A 24,954-nucleotide genomic window follows, 5' to 3' on the forward strand; every position below is an offset into this window, starting at 1 on the left:
GCCTTTATTTTAACTAATTATAGACCCAACTGCTACTCTGCTTCTGGTTATGTTCTGCTTTATAATTGATTTTGCCTGAAGGACCATTGATCTGATTGGCTGAACCAATCTGAGGAGGAGAAGAAGAGTGAGTGTTTCTATACGAAACACTGTGCTGATGGCTTTCAGTCGCTTTCAGGCTGTTATTCTGCAGCAGAGGAAGGGGAGGAGTAAACAGCAATACAAGTGCCTACGGCTAGCAGGTGTTTTCTGTTTTCTGAACAGGAGGGAAGAATTCATCAGTGGAGAGAAGGAGAGGGAGAAAGAAAGATGGAAGGGGGCGAAGAAAGAGATGAAAGAGGTTGGGTTCAAACAAAGGGAGCAGTGAGGCTGAGCTCAGTCCCTAGCCTGTGTTGAGGGGTCCATGGTGAACAGTGTTGAGGGGTCCATGGTGAACAGTGTTGAGGGGTCCATAGTGAGCAGTGTTGAGGGGTCCATAGTGAGCAGTGTTGAGGGGTCCATAGTGAGCAGTGTCGAGGGGTCCATGGTGAGCAGTGTCGAGTGGTCCATGGTGAGCAGTGTCGAGGGGTCCATAGTGAGCAGTGTCGAGGGGTCCATGGTGAGCAGTGTCGAGGGGTCCATAGTGAGCAGTGTCGAGGGGTCCATGGTGAGCAGTGTCGAGGGGTCCATGGTGAGCAGTGTCGAGGGGTCCATGGTGAGCAGTGTCGAGGGGTCCATGGTGAGCAGTGTCGAGGGGTCCATGGTGAGCAGTGTCGAGGGGTCCATGGTGAGCAGTGTCGAGGGGTCCATGGTGAGCAGTGTCGAGGGGTCCATGGTGAGCAGTGTCGAGGGGTCCATGGTGAGCAGTGTCGAGGGGTCCATGGTGAGCAGTGTCGAGGGGTCCATGGTGAGCAGTGCCGAGGGGTCCATGGTGAGCAGTGCCGAGCGGTCCATGGTGGCAGTGTCGAGGGGTCCATGGTGAACAGTGTCGAGGGGTCCATGGTGAGCAGTGTCGAGGGGTCCATGGTGAACAGTGTCGAGGGGTCCATGGTGAGCAGTGTCGAGGGGTCCATGGTGAGCAGTGTCGAGGGGTCCATGGTGAGCAGTGTCGAGGGGTCCATGGTGAGCAGTGTCGAGGGGTCCATGGTGAGCAGTGTCGAGGGGTCCATGGTGAGCAGTGTCGAGGGGTCCATGGTGAGCAGTGTCGAGGGGTCCATGGTGGACAGTGTTTGTAGCACTGGGCTGAGGCTCTGTTAGTTCATGGCTGACGGTCTCCTGCTATGAGGACTGTCTTATAGCTGCCTACTGCAGGATAGAATAACAATACTGGGAGTGGTCCTGCAGTACTCTGGGATATGGTTGAAGCTGACTACACACTGCATCTCCCATCATTTACACAGCAGCAGCCTATTCCATGGGGCTCCTTTGGAATCACCTATAATACTGTGCCGCTATTAGAGGCAGCTTTGACTGTATCTAGTCAACAACATACCGCTTCCACAGATTACTCTGACATTTACCACAACACAAGCCAAGCCTTCTGACCGGCTAACAGAGATCAATGAAAATGTCAATGTCCAACAGCCAATCCAATCTCTCTCTCTGCTGCTGGGCGGCTATGTTGTGAGGTAGATTATCGAGCAACTTTGAGCCTTTTCAGTGATGCTACAAGTTGTTAGGTGTAGCTAGGCGATTAGAACTGCTGTGGAATCCACCACTGACCATAGCAGTTATCTGATTCCTCTTCCCACTCAGGGCTTGTCGACTTGGATTACAGATTTGGACCGCTGAGTCATTGTGGCATTTACTGCATTCGCACGCCCATTTTGCGGAGCCAGGTTGGTTTGTCAGGTCACGGTCACAGAGCAAATACGATGCTCTGATATGTTATGTAGTTTATGAGATTGGATGATGTCACGAGATACCTTTTCATCTGATCTCTGTATTTGTGTGGATTCAGCCTTAATCTACAAATTAAATCCAAATATGTAGTTTATACTTTAATAGATTGGGAACCCTGACGTTGTTTATTTCCCTGTCTCTGTCTGTCTGTCTCTCTCGCTGTCCTCTCTCTCTCTCTCTCTCTCTCCTTTGGACAAGCGGGCGGTAGTCAGTCAGTGACGATGACGGAAGAAGGGTCTGTGCCACGGCCATGCTCTATGGGTGACCATTGTCCTGCTGCTGTGCTGATTGATGGAGAGGAGGAGGGCTTCCTATAGTTTGGGCCTTATTTTTCCCTTTGACCAAAGGGAAGCATACTGAGCCAGAGTCTCTTCTCCTTGCATGTGTCTTCAATGACTGCAGACTACACGTCCTGCTCCTCTCAGAAGAGATGGAAGAGCCAGGAGACTCTGGGCCAGGAGGCTTGGAATGAGGGGGAGAGAGAGAGAGAGAGAAGGAGGGAGATGGAGGGAGGGAGGGATAAAGAGACAGAAAGAGAAACAGGGCTCTGATTTAAATCCTGAATATTTTCAAATTACACGTTTGAGGGCAGTCGGTGGCTTTAGCTGAAGGCTAGATCAGCAGTCTGTCTCCATAGGAACACTGCAACTTACAGTCTATTTGTCTCCACTGATCTACTACACAGACAAAGTGTTATGTTCGTGTTTGTTTTGCACACTGGTAATGAGATGACATTCATTCTCGCAGGGTGAATAAAACTGCCCAGTGGTAATCTTCCCCAGCACCACAGTAGTAGAGCTTGGCTCTCGGCCGTTCATTAACTTTACGCTTTCGTTTTGACAGTGCAAATACCATCTCAGCTAACGCATAAATAGTCTACTGAAGGTATATATTTTTTGTTTGTATGTAGGTGTGTTTATATACTAGTATTTAATGACCTAGATAATACCATAGAAGTACGCTACTCTTGGCTGAACAATGGGTGGTAGGAACACGGAGATGTCTGGAAATATGTCCCGTCTCTTTAACTGACAGAAGTAACATCCACACTGCAGTTGCTCTCCTCTCTCCATCCCCACCTCTGGAGTCCATTTGACCGTACGGACGGTCGATACTGGCAGTGATGTGACCATAGAAATAATCGATGAGCTAATACCCCTGAGACCCTTCCTCCATGGGTCCCCTGCTCCCCGACTAGCCCTCCTTCCCCAAGTCCAGTGTGTATCACAGTGTGGTTTTTCTCCTGGCCATGAAAGAGACACTGTGTGTGTGTGTGTGTGTGTGTGTGTGTGTGTGTGTGTGTGTGTGTGTGTGTGTGTGTGTGTGTGTGTGTGTGTGTGTGTGTGTGTGTGTGTGTGTGTGTGTGTGTGTGTGTGTGTGTTCCAGGTGGCAGTCATCCGGAGCTCTGCTGTGTGTGTCGTCTGTGTGAGTCATCCGGAGCTCTGCTGTGTGTGTCGTCTGTATGTGTGTGTCAGGCTATAAACCTCCCAGTTTTCTGCTCTGTGTGTGTGCTTGCGTGCGTATCAGGCTATAAACTTCCCAGTGGTCCTTGAGAGAAAGCATCCCAAGGAAATGTGATCTGAGGAGATGGGAGAGCAAACCAAGAACAATGTCAAAGTTCACCTCTATTGCATGTAGTACTACTCATCATTTTCAGACTGGTTGTAGGATTGATTTCCTGTCGAGTTGATAATCCCTCTTCTTTCTCTGTGTTTCTCCTTGACTTTATAGAATATAGATGATGGGCTGTGTGCAATGCAAGGATAAAGAAGCAACCAAACTCACGGACGACCGAGACACCAGCATCTCCCAGAGTGCCGCGGGCTACCGCTATGGAGCCGACCCCACGCCACAGCACCAGCACTACCCCAACTTCGGGGTCACCGCCATCCCAAACTTCAACAACTTCCAGGCACCCGTTGGCCAGGGGATAACGGTTTTTGGAGGGGTCCACACCTCCTCCCACACAGGGACACTCCGCACCCGTGGCGGAACAGGTAGGGGTTTTGATATGTTCCCCTTTACCCCGTTACGGATTTCCCCCGACTCTCTTCACCTCACGGCCCCGTCCCGGCGCCTCGCCCCTGTGTTGGAACGTCCGGCCGGCGCTTGCAAGGCCTTTTGTGTGTGCTTTCATTGTTTACATAGGGAATATTTCCAGTCAGGATATCCTTCATGTTTTACTGAGCCACAGCTGTTACAAGAAGAACTCAGCGTTTCCACTTAGCTAAACACGGCTTCCCTCAAAGTGTGGATTATTTCTGTCCCAAAGCGGTCCAAATCCACACAGGCGGTCGCAGTGGACCAAGGGGTTTAACTTTGACATTTCTTCCTATTCGGGAACTTTGGTACAAGCTGTCCCTCTCTCTCTCTCAACCACTTTAATGACAAAATAATGGTACTGCCTTGTCCGATCAGCCTCATAGCTTCATCTGTATGCACTTAATTAATAGTCAGAATGGAAGTTCACAGCTAGTAGCGTTTGTCCCATGGCCTTATGTAACTGAATTGAATGGGCTTCACATACCACGATTCTCAGATTCTGCATAACCAAGCCTGTTTGTTGTTTTGTGGTTTGCTCTGTGGGTTTCTTGTAAATGGTGGAGGTGTGGAGTTATTGTTTCAAAAGGGATGCCGTCTGTATCTCGGGACTGGTGTGGCGGGTAGATGCGTCAGAGGTGTGGCTCTCAAAAGCCCCCGGTGTGCTCTCTCTGTCTCTCTCTTTGTCACTCTGTCTCTCTCCCTCTCGTCTCTCTCTTTCTCTCTGTCTCTGTACTGTGTCGCATGAAAGGCAGCTGCTTGTGCTCTTCTCACTGCTGATATCATCAAGGGCCCTGCTCTCAAAGCACACGCTCATCATTTCCTGTAGAACACATTGTCGTCGTCGCCCCCCCCCCCCCCCCCCCCCGTCACAAGGGCTAGGGCTTTGAAGTGACCTGAGGTAAATGTGATGACGAGGCCCTTGAGGAACAAGAAGAGCACACTCAAGCTTCCTCATCAGACCTTTCAAGCCAATCAGCTAGCTCCTCGGGTCACCTGCAGGCAGCATGGGTAAAGATCAGGCCGGCTCTGCTTGCAAGGTCAACATACACAGTGCATCTTGATGTTCCTTCCTGGTTCCTGCCCAATCACAGCCACAACTCACTGACATCTGATTTGATTTGATCCTTCTATCCTCTAGTGTGTGGAGGCCAGGCCAGCATTAGCCACAGGCTCTTTGATTTTTTTTTTAAAAGAGTCCCGTTTTGAAAGGCTGGATTATGAAATCTCTGGCTGTGTCTGTCTGTGTTTGTGGAGACTGGGAGACTGCAGTGGAGCAGCCAGGCAGTACCACTGTTAGTGTGCGATACCTCTGTAGGTCCGCCGTTGTATTTGGCCCACTGTCACTGTGTTGAAACTAGATTTGTAAGGCTGTGTAGGCTTCCACCATATCGCCGGGATGCGTCAAGTCTTTTCAGATGAGGGAAAGGAGATGAATAAAGAAAGCTCTTTAGACTTTGTGGAGGCTTATCCTGAGAGATTCAGCAGGCCGCCTGGGTAGCTGGAGCTCAGCCCCTCTCTCAGCCCAGTCTGTCTGGAGCCCCTACACACTTCCCCAGGGACTAGGAGGCTTTCACACTTGTCTCAGTCTAATCTTGGAAAGGAATGTGTTTTTCCTATTTGACAGAACTCTTCAATTACATATGTTATTTACTGTACGTGTCTGCTGAGAGGTTATTTGTCTGCTGAGAGGTTATTTGTCTGCTGAGAGGTTCTTTTCCGTTCACCATTTCTGCAGTATTTGTGTGCTACCTTCTAGGTGAAAGATGCCCAGTACTGTACGAAGGCTAATTTCCAGCTAGTTATGCCCATAAAATGGGACGATTGATTTCACATTTGAATTCAATACAGCTCATACACAGTATATCCACCGTCTCTCGTATAAAAAGCATACAGTGCACACAGCCTCCCTCCCAGTGCCAGTCAGTTCAATGTGAGTCTGTCAGACTCTCGGGTTCATTCGCTGCTCGTCCTAGTCGCGTGAGTGCTGACGCTGTGCGTTTATCTCTCGGCAGGAGTCACCCTCTTTGTGGCACTTTACGACTACGAGGCCCGGACAGAGGACGACCTCAGCTTCAGGAAAGGGGAGAAGTTTCAGATTATCAACAGCACGTAAGTACAGTAACAGTACTTATCACACCCACTGCACCGAGGGGGAACGGGTCTATATTATATATGTCAATTAGAATGCATATTACAATCACTGTTGCAGTCTGGCTGTCAAGGTAAGGCATTTTGATCGGGGGGAAGTGGTGATTGAATGGTGTCTGGGACAGCTGTTGTATTTGCATTTTCAACCACGAACAGCTGCGGTTATATCTACATTTAAACTGGGTGGAGCAGTCAGGGGTCTTTAGTTTGCAGTGGGTGCCGTGGAATGGTTCTGTGTTGTTCTTCAGTCTGCTCTGGTCTGGTGTGGACTTTCGCTTTGAACCGTCTGACACGAAGTGCAGCCACCCTATTTCCTGTGCCTACTCTACGGCCATGTTGGGTACAGTTACCCTTCTGTCAGCAAAACTGTCTCAGACCAGCCAACGGGAAGACAGCTGATATTTCAAACATGCTGCTTTTTTTCTATGTGAAAGACTCCACTCAGCTGAATTGATAGCCTGCACACTGCAAAATAAAAATGTATATTTCTCTCAGGAGCGTGTGTGACTGGGTCTGTTTTAGGTTTGTAGTCATCTCCTCTATTCTCCCCATGTCCATGTTCACCCCTGTAGGTGTTCAACCTAAACTCCGGGCCCAGCACAGTGTCTTCTCTCCTCTCTAGTCACCACGCCCATTCATACTGCTTTAGCATCCTGTCCTCTCACCCCATGCGGAAGGGCTGCTCTTCCTCCTCATACCGCAGCAGCACACCTTTCACCTTTCACCTTTCCACCCACCGCCTTCCCCATCTAGAGCAAAGGCAGGAAGAGCACCATCATTAGTAACCCTCCCTATCCTCTCCTCATCTCTCCTCTTCCTCCTGGGCAGTGGCCAGAAAGAGCTGCATCCACCACCCTCCGTCGCCCGTCCTCAGTCCGCCCACGCCTGCTGCTTCCCTCCCTCCCTTCCTGGCAGGAACCTCTAACTGGGTACACTGCCCCCTCCTGGATAGAAGACTAGTTGCACCCAACCCAGTCCCAGACCCTGTCTCTCCCTTGTAGTCAGGGCTGCCTGGCGCAAAGACAGTACGTGGCAGATGCCTGTTCAGACAGGGCTTAGGTGAGCAGCCCTGGGACTCCCTCGGACACACTGTGCACCGAGCAGTGGGTGAAGGGACTGTTGTGTTGTGGTGGTATCCTCAAGGGAACACTGAGCTTGGTGTAGGCATCTATCACGTTCCAGGGATTCATCCTAAACAAAAAGACTCAAGTCTTTATAATGCTCCAGTTTGATTGCTTGTGCTAGTTTCCTATAGCAGTTTTGATATAAAGACACATTTATAAGTGTTTATAATACAATGGCATATTTAGCACATTTTTCTCAGACTGAAAAATGACCTCAGAAATATGCAGGAAATAGCTCTGATTTGTTGTTCAATGGTTCAAGTCTTAAGGGTTAGTAAATTGGGTATTGTTTTTGTACATATTCCAACTATGAATACTATGCTGGTGGATACCAGCCTGACTCCAGTCTGTCGACACAATCCACTCATTACTCTGTCATCAGCAGTGACCACAGGGAAGGGGGGCTAGTCAGAGCATTACAATACTTCTGGAGATGGGAGGAGGATGGTTCTCTCTTTGTTTACATGTTGTTGTTTTCTGTCTTTGTGGCGGAGTCGAGATGGTTTAAAGAGGGTTGAAGAAGACAGACGGGCCCCTCCCATCTCTCTCTCTCTCTCTCTCTCTCTCGCCTGCTTTCCTCCCAGCAATCCATCCTTCCTCTCAGCTGTTAGCGTTAGTGTGTTAGGGTGAACACACTAGCCCTCCAGGGGGAACCTCCATTCTGCTCTCAGAACAAAGGAAACCGGCCCCATTTCTTGCTCTGAAGTCGTACCCCAGCCCCCCCCCCCCCCCCCCCCACACTCCCATCATGTTCTTATTCAGGACAAATGAAAGACCGCCACTAGCTCGCACAAAATGAAAGATGAAATGTGCGAGGGAGAGAAGGGAGAGAGAGAGATGTAAAAGAGGGCAGTGTGTCTGGAGGACAGACAAGTGAGAGTGGTGGAGGGCGGCAGGGTAGCTTAGTGGTTAGAGCGTTGGACTAGTAACCGAAAGGTTGCAAGTTCGAATCCCCGAGCTGTCGTTCTGCCCCTGAACAGGCAGTTAACCCAATGTTCCTAGGCCGTCATTGAAAATAAGAATTTGTTCTTAACTGACTTGCCTAGTAAAATTTAAATTTAAAATTAAATATATATAGGAAAGGTGATAGAGGGAGGACATGAGAGAGGCAGTAATGGCCGTGTAGGCATGCAAGCTCTCTCAGGCACTGGTTCTCTCTCCTCTCTACATCCGTCTTCCTCCCTCCTCTGCTTGTAATCAGCCACTGCTGCCAAATACTACCTCCCTCCACGATTCCATACAAACACATGAAGGCATATACTGCTTTCAATGTATTCACATTGTCAACTGCATTATTGAACATAGTGGTTTGTGTTCTCGCCGCTCTAATAATACACTCTGTACATGAAACCATCTGACCCCCCCCCCCCCCCCCCTTCTCTCTCCCTCCCTCTCTCCCTCCCTCTCCCTCAGTGAAGGGGACTGGTGGGATGCTCGTTCCCTCACCACCGGTGGAAATGGCTACATTCCCAGTAATTACGTGGCTCCAGTGGACTCCATCCAGGCTGAGGAGTGAGTAGCAGTCTGTCATACTGAGTTTCATTGGGACACGCTCTGATAGAGCTGACTACATGGCATGAACAAACAACAAAAAAAGAGAATGAAATGAAAAATGTAATGATTGAACACACACACACACTCTCTGTCTCTGTCTTTTCTCCAGCGCTTGAGTTGGACTAAAATAGTTGCCTGTACTCATTTTGGGTGTCGGTACTGTTTATATTTAGGTGCTGGAGCTCCACAATACTTTTGAGCTAATATTCTAATAAGAGGAACAGGAGCTCAAGCAGTACAACATTTGAGGTGCCGGTACTCGGCTCCGGGGGGCTCCCGCCCAAGTCAAGCGCGGGTTCTCTCTCCTCTCTTCATTCTCTTCGCTGTCTGAGACAACAGGGAGAGAGGAAGATGTCCGAAGTTAAGACAAGCATAGACATCCTCTCTTTCTCTCAGCATCTGGAGTTAACAGTCAACACAAGGCTCTGAGCAGAAATGTAATCATACTGGGATGTGTATGTCTCTGCAGAGCTGGCACTTTCCCCAGCTCATTAAAGCGACTATTCCCCAGCTCATTACTAGACACTATAAAAGACAGGAGAATTGCGTTAAATGCTGTGTGTGTTCCGATTATTTGAAATGTCATAGAGAATGTATAAGAGCTTTGTCTGTGTCATGTGTGAATGAACCTGAATGTCTGACGGTGCTACAGCCCCCCCCCCCCCCCCCCCCCCCCCCCCCCCCCCACACACACACCCCCCTCCTCGTCCTCGACTCTCTGAGGAATAATGATGTAATTATTCTAATGGTGCACCACAAGGCAAACTCTCATTAAGCTCACTACAGTATGCTGGATTTAAGCACAGCCTGGGTTTGCGTTGGGTGTGGCTCAATTTACCGACACTGGCTTATTACTGTAAGACAAGGGGGGGCATTTCATGCAGGGTATTAAATCCCCCGTTCACTCTCAACATGCATTGTTCAGCCTCTAGTCTGAGAAAGCACGGCCCGATGGGTGATTTTATTGACAGGGTTTATAGTGAGAATTTCAACTGGCCTCGTGACCTGTGTCTCTCAGCTCTCTCTGTATGTCAGATCATCATTTTCAACTTCAAAGACGGCTTTTCCGCCCTCGAATCGATCCAGATAGATGGCTTATACAATGGCTTCCCTCACTCATTATTGACCTGTCCCTGTGTTAAACCCTCTCTCTGTAGCTGGTACTTTGGGAAACTGGGCCGGAAGGATGCAGAGAGGCAACTTCTGTTCACTGGCAATCCCCGCGGCACGTATCTCATCAGGGAGAGTGAAACCACTAAAGGTAACCTCAAGAGACTGTCGGGACGGCACTGTAATAGAATGCATGATGTACCCAACTTGAGGAGCGGCCTACTGTTCTAGAAAAACTGTCCAGCGGGTAAAACTGGTTGAAATGACGTCAGAATATTTTCCCGGTGGGCTACTTCGGCATCTGGTAATACTATCAACCGTTCGCTATGGCCACAGCTATAATTAATGCATGAGGTAAGTGACCGTTTTCCCAAGTGACTCACTCCCCTCCACAACTGTGTTCGGTAGGTGCCTTCTCCCTGTCCATACGAGACTGGGACGACGTGAAGGGGGACCACGTCAAGCATTATAAGATCCGTAAGCTGGACAGCGGCGGTTACTACATCACCACCAGGGCTCAGTTTGAGACCCTACAGCAGCTGGTACAGCACTACTCAGGTGAGAGTCAGAAGTGGTCCGAGTCACACCGTCAATAGAACATTCCAACACCCACCGTTCATACACCGCTATTGCCATGTTCATTATGGAAAATATGTATTGCTGCACACCAGCGGCTCATAGTAATGGCCGGAACGGAGCGAATGGAATGGCGTCAGACACTTGGGAACGTGATCCCATTCCACTGATTCCGCTCCAGCCGTTACCACCAGTTGAAGGGCCAGCAACCCCCTGTGCTGCACATTGAAAACATCCTAAAACTGGGGCAGATGCAAAAGGATGCATATCATTTATTACACCTACCATTCATCCACCATTACAATGTTTATAAGACCTTCATGAGTGACGAAGTGTATACCGATGAGGAGAATATACAGTATGTCGGCCGGGAGTTAAAGTAAGGTACAGTTCAAAGACGTTACTAAGGTACACGATGGTAGGTGTTGGTAGACAGAAGTTACTAAGGTACACAATGGTAGGTTTTTGTAGACAGAAGTTACTAAGGTACACAATGGTAGGTGTTGGTAGACAGAAGTTACTAAGGTACACAATGGTAGGTGTTGGTAGACAGAAGTTACTAAGGTACACAATGGTAGGTTTTTGTAGACAGAAGTTACTAAGGTACACGATGGTAGGTTTTTGTAGACAGAAGTTACTAAGGTACACAATGGTAGGTGTTGGTAGACAGAAGTTACTAAGGTACACGATGGTAGGTGTTGGTAGACAGAAGTTACTAAGGTACACGATGGTAGGTGTTGGTAGACAGAAGTTACTAAGGTACACAATGGTAGGTTTTTGTAGACAGAAGTTACTAAGGTACATGATGGTAGGTTTTTGTAGACAGAAGTTACTAAGGTACATGATGGTAGGTTTTTGTAGACAGAAGGCCATGCAGCTGAAACGCGTCTAGAGTTTTTCATCTTTGTTTACTTTGAACACGCCATACAAATAAAGGCATTTTAAGGAATTATATGAAGAGTGCCTTGGTCCCCCTTTCTTTTTAATAGCTGTAGTGATGTTGGTGTTATAGTGGAGACATAATTTCTAAACAAATAGATACAAGAGACTTCTCCTCGGGCCTGGCGTCCAATTCCTTGGATGAATCCAGAATTGTATTCTGCTGACACAATCAGTATAAAATGATTTCCACTGGGGAGCCCTCTTCAACAGCAGAAAGTGATGCTGACATTTAACATTTGAGAAGGGAATAGAGTGAAATTGAAGTGACGCCAGGTGTAATGTGGTCCATAAACACAAACGTCAAATACTGAGCGAAGTACTTTCAAAGTTTTCGAAAACTGTTGAGAATGCAACAGCTAAGTGATTCAAGGAGGGATGAAGTGGCATGGTTTGAAATCAACTATTCAACCAATGTTGAGAGGAGTACATTTTAGATTGACACCGGCGCCACCTATGGTGGTTTGAAAAGGGGACCCTGATAGGATGATGTAGTCTACTGTTTGTCTTAATGTGAAAGAGCGGTCTTATTATCTCACCATGTAGAGAGTAATGAGCCCGTTTTAACAACGGTGGTCTGTACTGTACCGTCACCATGCTATTGAGTGTCCCAGTTGTACAGACCACGAGGAAAGTTGAACGTCACTTTGTGATGACGACAGGCTGCATTCATGAGCATGTGTTGGTGCCAGATGAGACGGCGCGCTCTCTCTTTTTCTCTCTCTCTTTCTCTCTCTTTCTCTCTCTCTTTCTCTCTCTCTCTCTCTCTGTCCCTCTCTCTCTCTCTCTCTCTCTGTCCCTCTCTCTCTCTGTCTCTCTCTCTCTCTGTCCCTCACTCTCTCTTTCTCTCTCTCTCTCTCTGTCCCTCTCTCTCTCTCTCTGTCTCTCTCTCTTTCTCTCTCTCTCTCTCTGTCCCTCTCTCTCTCTTTATCTCTCTCTCTCTCTCTCTCTCTCTGTCCCTCTCTCTCTCTGTCTCTCTTTCTCTTTATGGATCACTCTCCCTCTGTGTGTGTGTGTCTGTCTCTCTCCCCTGTCTGTCTTTCCCCGTGAGAAGGGTGATATTTCCCCTCCACGTGCTCCAGTTAGCACGTTGACATGTCCGCACTGAGCCCATTGGAAATGAACCGTATGGATTTTGTGTGTATGTTTGTGTCACTGTGCATTAACTGTCAATTTTCTTCCCCCCTTATCGCCACTCCAGAGAACACATGTGAAGTTCAAACACACCTCTTCAAATGACCTTGACTGCTGTTGTTTTCTTCCAGGGCTTGTGCTTCTTCTGTTGCCTTTTGGGTCGTTCCCACAAAATGAGTCCAAAATAAGTTGGTTAAAAAAATTAGTGTCATTTTAGCACGTTTTCCTATCTCAAGGGGTTCAATAAAAACGACTATTACTATAGTAAGTCCCTATTAAGTGCCAAATAAAGTAACAGGGTTGACCGTAACAGGGTTGACCGTAACAGGGTTGACCGTAACAGGGCTGACCGTAACATGGTTGACCGTAACAGGGTTGACCGTAACAGGGCTGACCGTAACAGGGTTGACCGTAACAGGGTTGACCGTAACAGGGTTGACCGTAACAGGGCTGACCGTAACAGGGCTGACCGTAACAGGGTTGACCGTAACAGGGTTGACCGTAACAGGGCTGACCGTAACAGGGTTGACCGTAACCGGGTTGACCGTAACAGGGTTGGCCGTAACAGGGCTGACCGTAACAGGGTTGACCGTAACAGGGCTGACCGTAACAGGGTTGACCGTAACAGGGTTGACCGTAACAGGGCTGACCGTAACAGGGCTGACCGTAACAGGGTTGACCGTAACAGGGCTGACCGTAACAGGGTTGACCAGTAAAACAGCCATGAATCACCTTGTGACAGGGGGAATGGAAGCTTGTTGTGTGCAACAGGGGGGGCAATTGAATGCAGGCTTCACAAAAAAAAGTTTAATTGTTAAAACATTTCTAGCCTGTCTATCTACGGGTAACAGGGTTGACTTGATATGCTCAACACACTCAGTTTTCCACCACAAAACATCAGAAAATGTCCAAAAAGGGTAGGACCAGCTCACCTGATTTTATACTATGATTTGACTATTAGATGTTCAATGTTTCTTTACAAAAAGCTTTTCAGGAATATTTTCACCGTTAATAAAAATGCGAGTTCAGTTCACGTTGACAGAGTTGACCTTAAAATGAGGGACAGGTTGTTTGTTTGTTTTTTTTTACCTTAAAATGAATCACCGATCACATGAAATAAACAATCTTCAGAAATGACTTTTTCAAAGCAACAAAATAAATGGGGCTTTACAATGATGATGAGAAATGTTGGGCTTAAGTGGGTTAAAATCCTCAGAGAAGTCGGAAAGTGCACGGAGGGACATGCCAAAAATGCTGAATTTTGGCATTTTAGCAAGCCCATATTTATAGAATCTGAAGTTGCTACATCCATTTTTGGACTATTAAATGAATGAGATGTACCCATTGATTCTTGAAGATTTCCCATTGATTCATGAACTTAGTTCAACTGTCATACCCCGTCACAACCCACAATACAAGCTTGTTTTACTTCAGTGTTTGTAAACAATGTTAATGTAAACCAACAGTAAATAGCCTCAAAACATTGGTTAAATCTATCATTTTAATATCATGGATGGTCAGTCCTTGGATCCATAACTCTGTCTATGAATTTGGAAGTGGTTACATTTCTCCAGCCCCAATCCCTCATCTTTTTACTGAAACAGGGCCTGGGAGGACACTTTGTTATTGTTTCAACTGCTGATTGCCGCTTTAAAGGGCACTTCGTTTTAATATAACACGCTTTTAAAATCCAATATTGGTGCAAAATGTCTAATTCGAATATCAAAAGGACTCATTTCGTGGCATTACCCTTTTTGCTTTCTCGCAATCTCTCACTTGGGTTTTTGAATCGAGATTCAATTTCTAGGATTATCGACGGAACCTTTCCACAGCAGTCACACAGCAATCACATACGGTTGTCAAAAACAACACCAGCCCAAACTATCTTTAAAAAAAATAACGAAATCTTTTCCTTGGAAATACCACTTATTTTTTAATAGCCAACGAGGGCTAATAAGAGTTGTGACACCTATTGTGTGCATACAGTGTGTCCAACTCCTCTCCCATTTGCCGTAGCGACATGTTTCATGATCGTGACACTGAGACACAAAGTACAGTATTGATACCTGGACACAGCAGCAGGTACCGATGGGCTTTAATGGCTGGCGTCCAGTCGGAACACAACACTTCTGATGGAGAGCCTTTATCTCCCCTTTACTGCCCTGAGCAAACAGCCTGGTCCTTATCTCCTGGAGGGGCCCGGGGCCCCTGGCATAGGGGCCCACGTTTAATGTCAGGGGACTCAAAGTGGAATGGAAGTAGGCGGAAGCACCATTCCCACGCCTCGCTTTTGAATCGGCGGTGGGCAAACCACAGCTCCTTCCACTGCGGAAAGGAGAAACGCCTATTTTCATGTCAGGGATGAGAGGACGTGTTGTCGTCCTCACACACAGTAATGGACACAGCTGCCAGCCACAATGGCTTCTGTTGTCCCTGACTCAAATCTAGATGACAGTGCCCTCCTTCACTACGTACTGTGCATGAACATTAAAACGTCCTAGTTGTAATGCGCCATGCAGTGCATCTGGAGTGATTGACAAGCCACGTCTCTAAACAATTAACAGTCGTTATTGTAAAGCATTGGGAGTCACACGTGCCTTTAGCCAAAGTGGAACCATTAACGTGGCCCTCTATAGCAGGCTGTTGTGGTCAAGCTTGCCCTGCCTTTGCTAATCACGTTGTTTCCACGTAATTTAGTCTTTGTTTCACCAGACTTTTAACCTAAATCCAATGACATGGTGAGATGTGTGTTGATTTCATGTTGAATTAACGTTAGTTGACAACTCAACCAAATCTAAATCAAAAGTAGACGTGGAACACCTGTGCGCAGTGAGTTCTAGCTTTGACTAAGAGCAACCTCAAAACAGGCTGCAACCTGAGCAATATTGACCCTTCAATTTATTTTTGAATTCCTTAATGAATTCCTTACATTCAAAGAAATGTAGTGCAGATGCTAAAAACATCCCGTTACGTGTGTCAGCAACGGAGCTGACAGAACCCTAGTGCAGTACTGTAGGGGGAAGGATGGAGGTTGGAACAGCACTCAATGTGATTTGATGAACAGTAGCTAAGAGGGCATTAGACAGATTGATTCTTGACCTTATGGCCTGGGGACAGACACCGTCTGGGACATCTAGTGGGACACATTGACTGGCTGCTGGATGCACCTGGAACTGTTCTGCTATGGCAGTTCGCTTTAACTTACTGTCTACTGCAGCTTCTCTCTCTCTCTCTCCCTCCTCTCTCTCTCTCTCTCTCTCCCTCCTCTCTCTCCCTCCTCTCTCTCTTCACAGTGCTTTGCTAACTGCTTTCTTTCAATCCCCTTCCTTCTCGATCTCACCCTGTGTCTCTGTATGCGCACGCGTGTGTGTGTGTGCGTGTGCGTGTGTGTGTGTGTGCGCGTGTGCGTGTGCGCTCCTTGTGCCTGTGTGCAGAGCGGGCCGCGGGGCTGTGCTGTCGCTTGGTGGTGCCCTGCCACAAAGGGATGCCCCGCCTCACCGACCTGTCCGTCAAAACCAAAGACGTGTGGGAGATCCCGCGAGAGTCACTGCAGCTCATCAAGCGTCTGGGGAATGGGCAGTTTGGGGAGGTCTGGATGGGTACGGGCAGAGTCGCCTCCGTAAACGTCTGACCGCAGGCTGCGTGGAAGGGGGCCCCTGACTGAGCAAGCAGAGACATCAGACCGAGAACAGATTGACAGTCTACTCACAACCTCTCTCTTTGAGAGATTTGGCGGAGACCAAAAAAACAACATTTGTGTCTTCACTGTTAAATGAGATGTCTACAAGCTCCGCTCTCTCAGTTCAAAATGGCCGCCTTCCATCTGCCTCTTTGCATGTTCCTCTCCCTGGTAGTTAACCCTGTGTGCCTTGACTTCCCTGTTCCTTCCCCTGTAGAGAGTGCGGATGGTTTGTGCTTTAATTTAACGGGTGTGTGTGTGAACTGCACCCCTGATACTATGGGCCTGACTCACGATTCCTGGGAAATCGCCAGAGACTCACTTGAGTTCGAAGTAAAGCTGGGGGCGGGATGTTTTGCTGAGGTGTGGTGTGGTAAGAACAAAATAGTTCCATTCCGTTCTTTTCATTTCTATTGAGGGGTGTCCGGGAGGGAAATTGTATAACTTACATGTATTTATTTCTAAATGTAAAGGGGTTTTATTGAATCACCTGAGGACTTTTTCAGTCCAGTCAGCAAAACACAAAAGGAAACTTTTGTGCAGGTAGTTCTGTTCTGTATTATAATGGTTAGTAACATGTACGTTATCATTTCTTTCCCAGGATACCCTTAGATTTTTGCAAATATTATTTGTATCATGCTTCAGTTGAGGCTTCAGGCTTAAATCAATAATCCTAGGTTGACTTTTAAGCATACAATCTCACTATTATTTTTTATGTATCCTGTGTTGAACTGGCTACATGGACTACATTTCAATCCAGAGATCGGGGGTGTGTCCTGTCCTGTTGTAACATTTCAACAGGCTGTTTAGGGGTTTGGAGTTTAAGTTGGGGCTAGTCCCAGCTGCTAGCCCCTAAACCCTGCTGCTAGTGACACCCAGCCCCCCTGGGATACCATTACCTCAGAACCCAGCGGGTGACCTCAGCACAGTAACGGCACAAGCGCCAGGCCCCAAAATGGCCGACAAGGCCCAGCAGCCATAGCTGTGTCACTAATCAACACTGCTCTCAAGGATTTCTGAGTGCGCTCTTAAATGAAACCCGCCACAGTAGAAACGCATGTGAATTCCAAATGTCGCCGAATGACTGGAGGTCTGTCTTGCCTTTAGGTCAGAGCTGATATTTCTGCATTATTTACTGACACAGAACACATCCCAAATGGCATCATATTCCTGTATATGGTGCAATACTTTTGGTCTAAACTGCTGCACTATATAGGGAATATCGTGCATTTTGCGACTGAGCCACAGAACAAGCTAAATGACCTTGTATGAAGAATCGACCATGATTTTCAATGGTTCAATATTGGGTGTATGTAAAGTACTGTAGAGAGGAACATTGGCATGGCCACACTGTGCTACAGTGCAGTAACAGGCACAGCTCCACAGAGGGGTTTTTACTTATGAGGCTGTTGCTTTTGTTAATCATCCTACAATGGGGTTATCTTTCCCCGTGTTGGTATATTGTGGGGTTTAACACCTCACCAGATCTCTCTCGCGGCTTTTGAAAGCCATTTGAAATGAAGGGTCGCTAGAAATGTTATGCACATCGATGCGTCCCTCAGCACAACCTTTAAAGGCAAGCAGACTTCAATGTCCATTTCTGGGTTGTGTGCTGTGTTTGTTGGTATGCCAACGCAAGAATGTTTTTAGAGATGAACATACTAGATTGTACAACAGCAATGCCTAATTACATTCACAACAAAGTGGGGTCACGTCTTGCTTTGTGACGTGATGTGCCGTAGACATAATTGGACAGTTTTCCAGATTAAGTCTAGTCTTGGACTGAAAAGCACGCTTCACGGATCATCTCCATTTGAATAACTTCTTAGTCCAACACTAGGCTTAAACCGTGTCTAGAAAACCGGCCCCCGGGAGTTGTGAGATGTGACGGCTGTACTAATTCTTTGTCGTTGGTGGGTAACAGGAACGTGGAACGGCACCACTAAGGTGGCGGTGAAGACGCTGAAGCCGGGCACCATGTCTCCCGAGTCCTTCCTGGAAGAAGCCCAGATCATGAAGAAGCTCCGGCATGACAAGCTGGTGCAGCTCTACGCTGTGGTGTCTGAGGAACCCATCTACATCGTCACTGAGTACATGGGCAAAGGTATTGTCACTCACACACACACACGAGTGGACGCATGTACACATAGTCAGACACACACACACACACACGCTATACATGGTGTAACACACACTCCCGCCCACACACAGTTCATGTTGTGAAAGACACACACAGACCCACACGCAATACCTTTGTCCACGTACTCTGCGACGATGCCATGGAGGAAAACGGACCGGAGCACTCAGTCCAACATTGGCGACGTGGTGAACCACCACCTTCGGTGACACGTTGTAGGTCTAGCTAGATCGACTGTGTAACCGCCTGCCTTGTCGCCGGCCCGGTAGTTGTTATTCCTCTGGAATATTGTTTTCATTCATTACGACAATAATGAGAGCCTATATTTAACTATGACGGAGTCGGCCAAGAAGCTGACATTTTACGAGCACCACAAGAAAGCGCTTCAGATCTGTGAATTAAGTATAGAAAAGGCTGGGATGGAAACTTTGATGTGATCGTTGTTTCGTTGGCAGGCTGGGAAGGAATCCCACATGTTGGTCAGACTGCTGTCAACTGATGTTTCAATAAAGATCTGCTATTTCAAATGCATGTCCTGACAACAGAAATCTCCTGTTGTTTAGGAAGCCTCCTGGATTTCCTGAAGGATGGGGAGGGACGAGGACTGAAACTGCCCAATCTGGTTGACATGGCAGCCCAGGTAAAGCCCTGCTAAAAAAAAATGTCACTCATTCCGCTCGGTGTTTCTATAACGGAACTCGTGAGTTACTTCACAAACAAGACGACTCAGCAGCACTGACACTTCAAGACCGTGGTGTGTCACCGTGTGCAGCATTCTCTCTGGAACTAAGTTGAACGCAGTGCTTTTACCGTGTGTGTGTGTGTGTGTGTGTGTGTGTGTGTGTGTGTGTGTGTGTGTGTGTGTGTTCCAGGTGGCAGCAGGCATGGCGTACATTGAGAGGATGAACTACATCCACAGAGACCTGCGCTCGGCTAACATCCTGGTCGGGGACAACCTGGTGTGTAAGATCGCCGACTTTGGACTGGCCAGGCTGATTGAGGACAACGAGTACACAGCACGGCAAGGTGAGGTCACACACACAATAACGAAACACAGACACACACTAATGATTGCCTTAGGTCATGAAGGGAGTTCTTCCAACACTGGCCATAATGTGCGCATCATCACACCCTGACAGGATGTCGATGGCTCCCATTTCAGATCCAAACATGTGCTCACTGTCTGCCTATTCCACTGTACTACAGACTGGAACAGAGACACTGAGAGACACTCCCAGCTCTAGAGAGAAAGAATACCATAGCTAACTTACATTCTGTCATTTATTCATATCTCCCCCTCTGTTCTGTCCCAGGTGCTAAGTTCCCGATTAAGTGGACAGCCCCGGAGGCTGCGCTGTATGGAAAGTTCACCATCAAGTCAGACGTGTGGTCATTTGGCATCCTGCTCACCGAGCTGGTCACCAAGGGACGTGTACCCTACCCAGGTGAGGAGGGTCAAATAACCAGAGATTCAATGGTCACGTCTCCAATGGAACCCTAGTTTCTAGAACACTAGGGTCCTGGGGACTTTGTTGGACGCAACCCTTGTGATGTAATGTCCACATTCTGAGTTGAGTCCTCACTTGTAATGCACATAGGTAGAGGACTATGATGCAATTATACACCACAACAAGAGCTTATATAACAAGTGGCAGGCAGCTCCTGCTGTTTACTGAGCGTTAAAAGAGAAGAAGGGGTCTTTAAACACGGCTGAGTGACTTTGTTTTCCTGATACAATCTGAGATTTATAACCGTAATCCAGGGCCTGCCTCTGGGCCGCTGCTGGTCCATGTGAGAGGGCTGGTCTTGGGCAGGGAGTTGACTGAGATCAGCCTCTCTGAGAGAGGGAGGGGGGATGGGGAACACATGTTTGTCCAGATGGGCCACACTGCACTGGGCTGGGCTGGTGTGCAAAAAGAGGGAGGAAGGGGGAAGTGAGTGGAGGGTTTGCACGCTATGGGGGCCGAGCTGGGACTTAGGGGATAATAGCATCATCCTAGAAGATGTCTTAGCAGCTTTCTGACGCCCTCCCTCCGAACTGTTCTTGTTGATGCCGAGGCCACATCTCGTAGCTAGTGAAAAATAGATGGCAAGCCACTCCAACGCCCCCAGGTTGTAAAACGTTTGACCCCTGTGTTACGAGAAAGCTTTTCCCAGGTCCAAATGTTGCCTCAAGATCAGCATCTCCAGTATGAGGTTGAACGCTCAATGTCTGTGTCATTAAGGTCATTCAATGGAGGTAAAGTCTAAACAGATCTCTTTCGTTGAACCGACTTATCGATTACTTGAAGAGCCTTTTTCTTTCCTTATCTCTGTCCGTCTGTCTGTGTCTCTGTGTGTCTGTCTGTCTGTGTGTGTGTGTGCGTGTGTGTGTAGGGATGAACAACCGGGAGGTGCTGGAGCAGGTGGAGCGAGGCTACAGGATGCCCTGTCCCCAGGACTGCCCCATCTCCCTCCACGAGCTCATGGTGCAGTGCTGGAAGAAGGACGCCGAGGAGAGGCCCACGTTCGAGTACCTGCAGGCCTTCCTGGAGGACTACTTCACGGCCACGGAGCCGCAGTACCAGCCAGGGGACAACCTCTAAACGCTGGGCTCTGGGCTGGGGACTGGACTGAACCGTAGCTCTCTGGAGCCACACCAGGGACCCGTGCATCTTCCTCAGCTCAACAAAGCATCTTGTCTCAACTCTCCTCCAGCTCCCAACACTCTCAAACACTCTCTGTGGCAAACCCTGAGACAGACTCAACCGACTGGATACCAGAGATACCAGTTAGGAGAGAGGGAGGGAGGTTTGTGGGTGGTTGGGCTAGTTATGATGTAATGAAATGCCTGTATTCAATGTAAATATGAACAGCTCGTCTGTCTAACTTTTGGTTTATGTTTTGGTGGTTTGTTTGCTTCTGTTATGGCATTTTGACTGATTTTCTCCATGATGATGATGATGATGATGATGATGATGATGGTGGTGATAAAGAAAATGGTCAATGAAGATGATAATTTCAAAAGTGCACCAAGAGACCATGATATCTTGTCACTTCTAATCCAGAATATACAGGACATGTCTGTCACAGCTAATATTTGTTTTATTATTATTTTGGGGGCAATTTAATGAACACCTCCATAAATTATTTATTTCATTTTTGCGGGTTTTGCTCATGTATAAAAATAAATAAGAAAACCAGTCCTGAGTGTATTGCCTCAGTGTATAAATAATGTTTGGGGCCAAGTCATCTGTTTTACAGGGACTTGAGGCAAGCATGACAGAATACTCTGTAGAGATTTCTTTTGCACCTCATGGATTTAGTTTGATATGATTTAGCTTTTATTTTGTTCATCCTTGTAAAATAGTTTTGTCCTCCTCAAAGTAATAGATGTTAGGCTAATGCCGTAACAAAGTTATTTTACAAATAATGTATGTTACATTTTGTAATTACAGCCAAATGTGTGCGCATTATACTTTTGAACATATCTCTTCTCGCTTACCAGGTTTTAAGAAAAATAAATAACGGGGGAAAAGATTGGTCTTTCCAGGTATTATTTAGTGTATACCGGAAGGACATGATGTTTATTTAAGAAGAGAAAGATGTTCATCTCTGCTTTTAATGGTCTTATTTTAACCTGTATACGAGTTCCATTTTAGCAGCCATTCCAAGGCATCCATCTGATGGTCCTTGTTTCCTCCGTGCCGTGAAGCCATGTACTGGGAAGTCTTAGTGGGTAGCATCTCTTCCTCCCTCTGTGAACAGTGACATGCCCCCATCCACCTGCTCCTCAAACTCATACACTGTCGGTCTGTCTGCCTGCCTGTCTGCCTGTCTATGCAGCACAGCACCACCAGTAGGATCCATCCTCAGCTCATTTCTGGACCACTTCCTTTGGATGACTTTATCTTTTTATGTTTAAACTAACGTGGATATCTGAAGTCTTGCGTCTCCTGTTTCAGAGTATGTTTTATTCAACTTTCATGGAGAGATCTCTGAGGAATGGGGTGTATTGTATCTTCAGGGGGGAACGTGGCAAAGACACTGGTGAAGCGGCCGGCTGTAAAGTTTGACCTTGTTTAATCTAAATGTAGTATTTGTTCTCATCTTACGATAGTTTAAGTGCTAATAAGGATCTGTTTAAGATTGAGCCCCCTCGTCGGTTTTACAGCTTAACAGTTTTAAAAGTGTCAGTAGCCTTCCTAGTGTTAATTCTTCTATTTTTCCATTTGTTAACATTTTCTGTTTTATTAATTCAGTGGTTTGGCATTTGAAATTCAAGAAGAACAATAAACATTTTACACTCTTTCCACTTATTTTATATATTATTTCATGCTATGGAATTGCTGTGTCTGTTGCTGTGTGTGTCTAGACATAATCCAACAGGCCTGTCCAGCTCTGCCTTCGTGACCACACTGCTCCAGGGTGAAACAGAAGAGATTTAAAGAAGACACGCCTTTGACATCATTGGACAGGAGTCTCTCCAGCACCTTAGCTGTATGTTGAGGGGAGGGCCAGCAGGCACCTAAGGAGGTGCTAAATGACTGCTACATGAATACAGGGTAGGCCTGCAGCTGGGATGAGGCACCGGTGCCAGCTAGTTACAGGGGAACTCTACGGTCAGACCGACACACACACACACACAGCCTGCAGCTCATACAATCACCTCACAACTCGTCTAGCACATCGCCAACTCCATTGGTAAAGTTTGCAAAGGGACACCTCGGCAACGGCAGTCACATGTTGGCTGATAAGCTGCAGGGCATTTGTTATCAGGTGAGAGTCACTGCACAAGCTCTAATAGAAGGGGAAAAAGTGTTACGTTAACTTTGTGCGTTCAACAGTCATCTTAAATTGTATTTTCTGTGAAGACCACAAGGGGGAGCCTTTTCCATCACTGTGTGTGATGGAAAATCACACTGCGGAAGTGTACTGAGCCCTATCAGCCAGCAGCTGCCAAGATTGGTGACTTCATTGAGGAATCATGGTAACTTGTTGTTTGACTTGTAATTCATCTCCTTGGATACATCACAATAACAATATGTCAATCAATATTGATAGAAGGATATTACAAGAGTCTTATTTAAGCATATGAGATATGTTGATTTCCATGGCCTCGCTCTCACAGATCAATGTAAACCCACCAGAGGTCTGTCTACCTGTGCTTCAGGTGATGTGACACCTGTAGATGAGCCCTCTCTCTCTGTAGATGAGCCCTTTCTATATGTAGATCTGGCTTCCCAGAGAGAGAGAGAGAGAGCAGGGAAGCTTTATTTGACCTGCAGCTGGCTGACTTGGTCCTCATCATCACCTAATACTACTGGACTGGGCTGGGCTGGGCTGGACTGGACTGAGCTGGGCTGGGCTGGACTGGACTGCCAACACAGTTGATCTCTACTAAACCAGCAGGCTTGCCCATCTGTGTAAGTCATCTGTACTACATCTTATTATTGTTACATACGCAATTCATGTTGATGGGATTCTTATAGACAAGTGCATGTTTTAGGGGGTTTTGAAAATGTGTTTTTATTGTACTGGTAAAATGCAATACATGAATTACTTTAAGACATGAATGTCAGTCAATACGGAACATTTCCAGAACTTTGAAAATTTCTTCAAGTGCAGCCGCAAAAACCATCAAGTGCTATGATGAAACTGACACTCATGAGGACCGCCACAGGAAAGGAAGACCCAGAGTTACCTCTGCTTCAGAGGAAAAGTTCATTAGAGTTACCAGCCTCAGAAATTGCAGCCCAAATAAATGCTTCACAGAGTTCAAGTAACAACATCAACTGTTCAGATGAGACTGTGTGAATCAGACCTTCATGGTCGAATTGCTGCAAAGAAACAACTACTAAAGGACACCAATGAGAAGAAGAGACTTGCTTGTGCCAACACCAGAAATGGACATTAGACCAGTGGAAATTTGTTCTTTGGTCTGGAGTCTCCAAATTGGAGATTTTTGGTTCCAACCGCTGTGTCTTTGTGAGATGTGTTGTGGGTGAATGGATGATCTCTGCATGTTTATTTCCCAATGTAAAGCATGGAGGAGGAGGTGTGATGGTGTGGGGGTGCTTTGATGGTGACACTGTCTGTGATTTATTTAGGATTCAAGGCACACCTAACCAGCATGGCCACCACAGCATTCTGCAGTGATACCCCATCCCATCTGGTTTGGGCTCATTTGTTTTTCAACAGGACAATGACCCAAAACACCTCCAGTCTGTGTAAGGGATATTTTACCAAGAAGGAGAGTGATGGAGTGCTGCATCAGATGGCCTGGCCTCCACAATCCCCCAACCTCAACCAAATTGAGATGGTTTGGGATGAGTCAGACCACAGAGTGAAAGAAAAGCAGCCAACAAGTGTTCAGCATATGTGGGAACTCCTTCAAGACTATTGGAAAAGCATTCCAGGTGAAGCTGGTTGAGAGAATGCCAAGAGTGTGCAAAGCTGTCATCAAGGCAAAGGGTGGCTATTTAAAGAATCTAAAATATAAACTATGTAACTATATAAACTATTTGTTTAAAAATTTAAAAATTTAAAAAGAAACAGCAAAGGAATAATTAATAAACATTTATTGGACTTTGCTAAATGGGCATCCAGATATAAAAAAGAAAGTGATGTTGGTGCTATATTGACACAGC

At 46.9% G+C, this 24,954-nt stretch overlaps 1 protein-coding gene across 4 annotated transcripts in view; it reads left to right on the plus strand.

The window, feature by feature from the left end:
• LOC110522145 (tyrosine-protein kinase Fyn) overlaps nt 1-22,619 on the plus strand; it is a 67,217-nt gene extending 44,598 nt beyond the window's left edge. For 2 of the 4 annotated variants that reach the window (XM_036975686.1, XM_036975687.1), the window contains 12 exons: nt 3,613-3,878; nt 5,937-6,033; nt 8,610-8,708; nt 9,908-10,011; nt 10,269-10,418; nt 15,944-16,108; nt 16,406-16,561; nt 18,113-18,292; nt 18,889-18,965; nt 19,198-19,351; nt 19,639-19,770; nt 20,702-22,619. In XM_036975686.1, the coding sequence (XP_036831581.1) occupies nt 3,620-3,878; nt 5,937-6,033; nt 8,610-8,708; nt 9,908-10,011; nt 10,269-10,418; nt 15,944-16,108; nt 16,406-16,561; nt 18,113-18,292; nt 18,889-18,965; nt 19,198-19,351; nt 19,639-19,770; nt 20,702-20,910 (1,782 nt within the window). In that variant the 5' untranslated portion in view covers nt 3,613-3,619 and the 3' untranslated portion in view covers nt 20,911-22,619. The remainder of the gene's footprint in view (nt 1-3,612; nt 3,879-5,936; nt 6,034-8,609; nt 8,709-9,907; nt 10,012-10,268; nt 10,419-15,943; nt 16,109-16,405; nt 16,562-18,112; nt 18,293-18,888; nt 18,966-19,197; nt 19,352-19,638; nt 19,771-20,701) is intronic. The other 2 variants (XM_036975689.1, XM_036975688.1) reach the window with 2 other exon arrangements.
• Nucleotides 22,620-24,954: the final 2,335 nt, after the last annotated feature.

This window comes from Oncorhynchus mykiss, chromosome 4 (assembly GCF_013265735.2).
Source record: "Oncorhynchus mykiss isolate Arlee chromosome 4, USDA_OmykA_1.1, whole genome shotgun sequence".
NCBI classification, from domain to species: domain Eukaryota; kingdom Metazoa; phylum Chordata; class Actinopteri; order Salmoniformes; family Salmonidae; genus Oncorhynchus; species Oncorhynchus mykiss.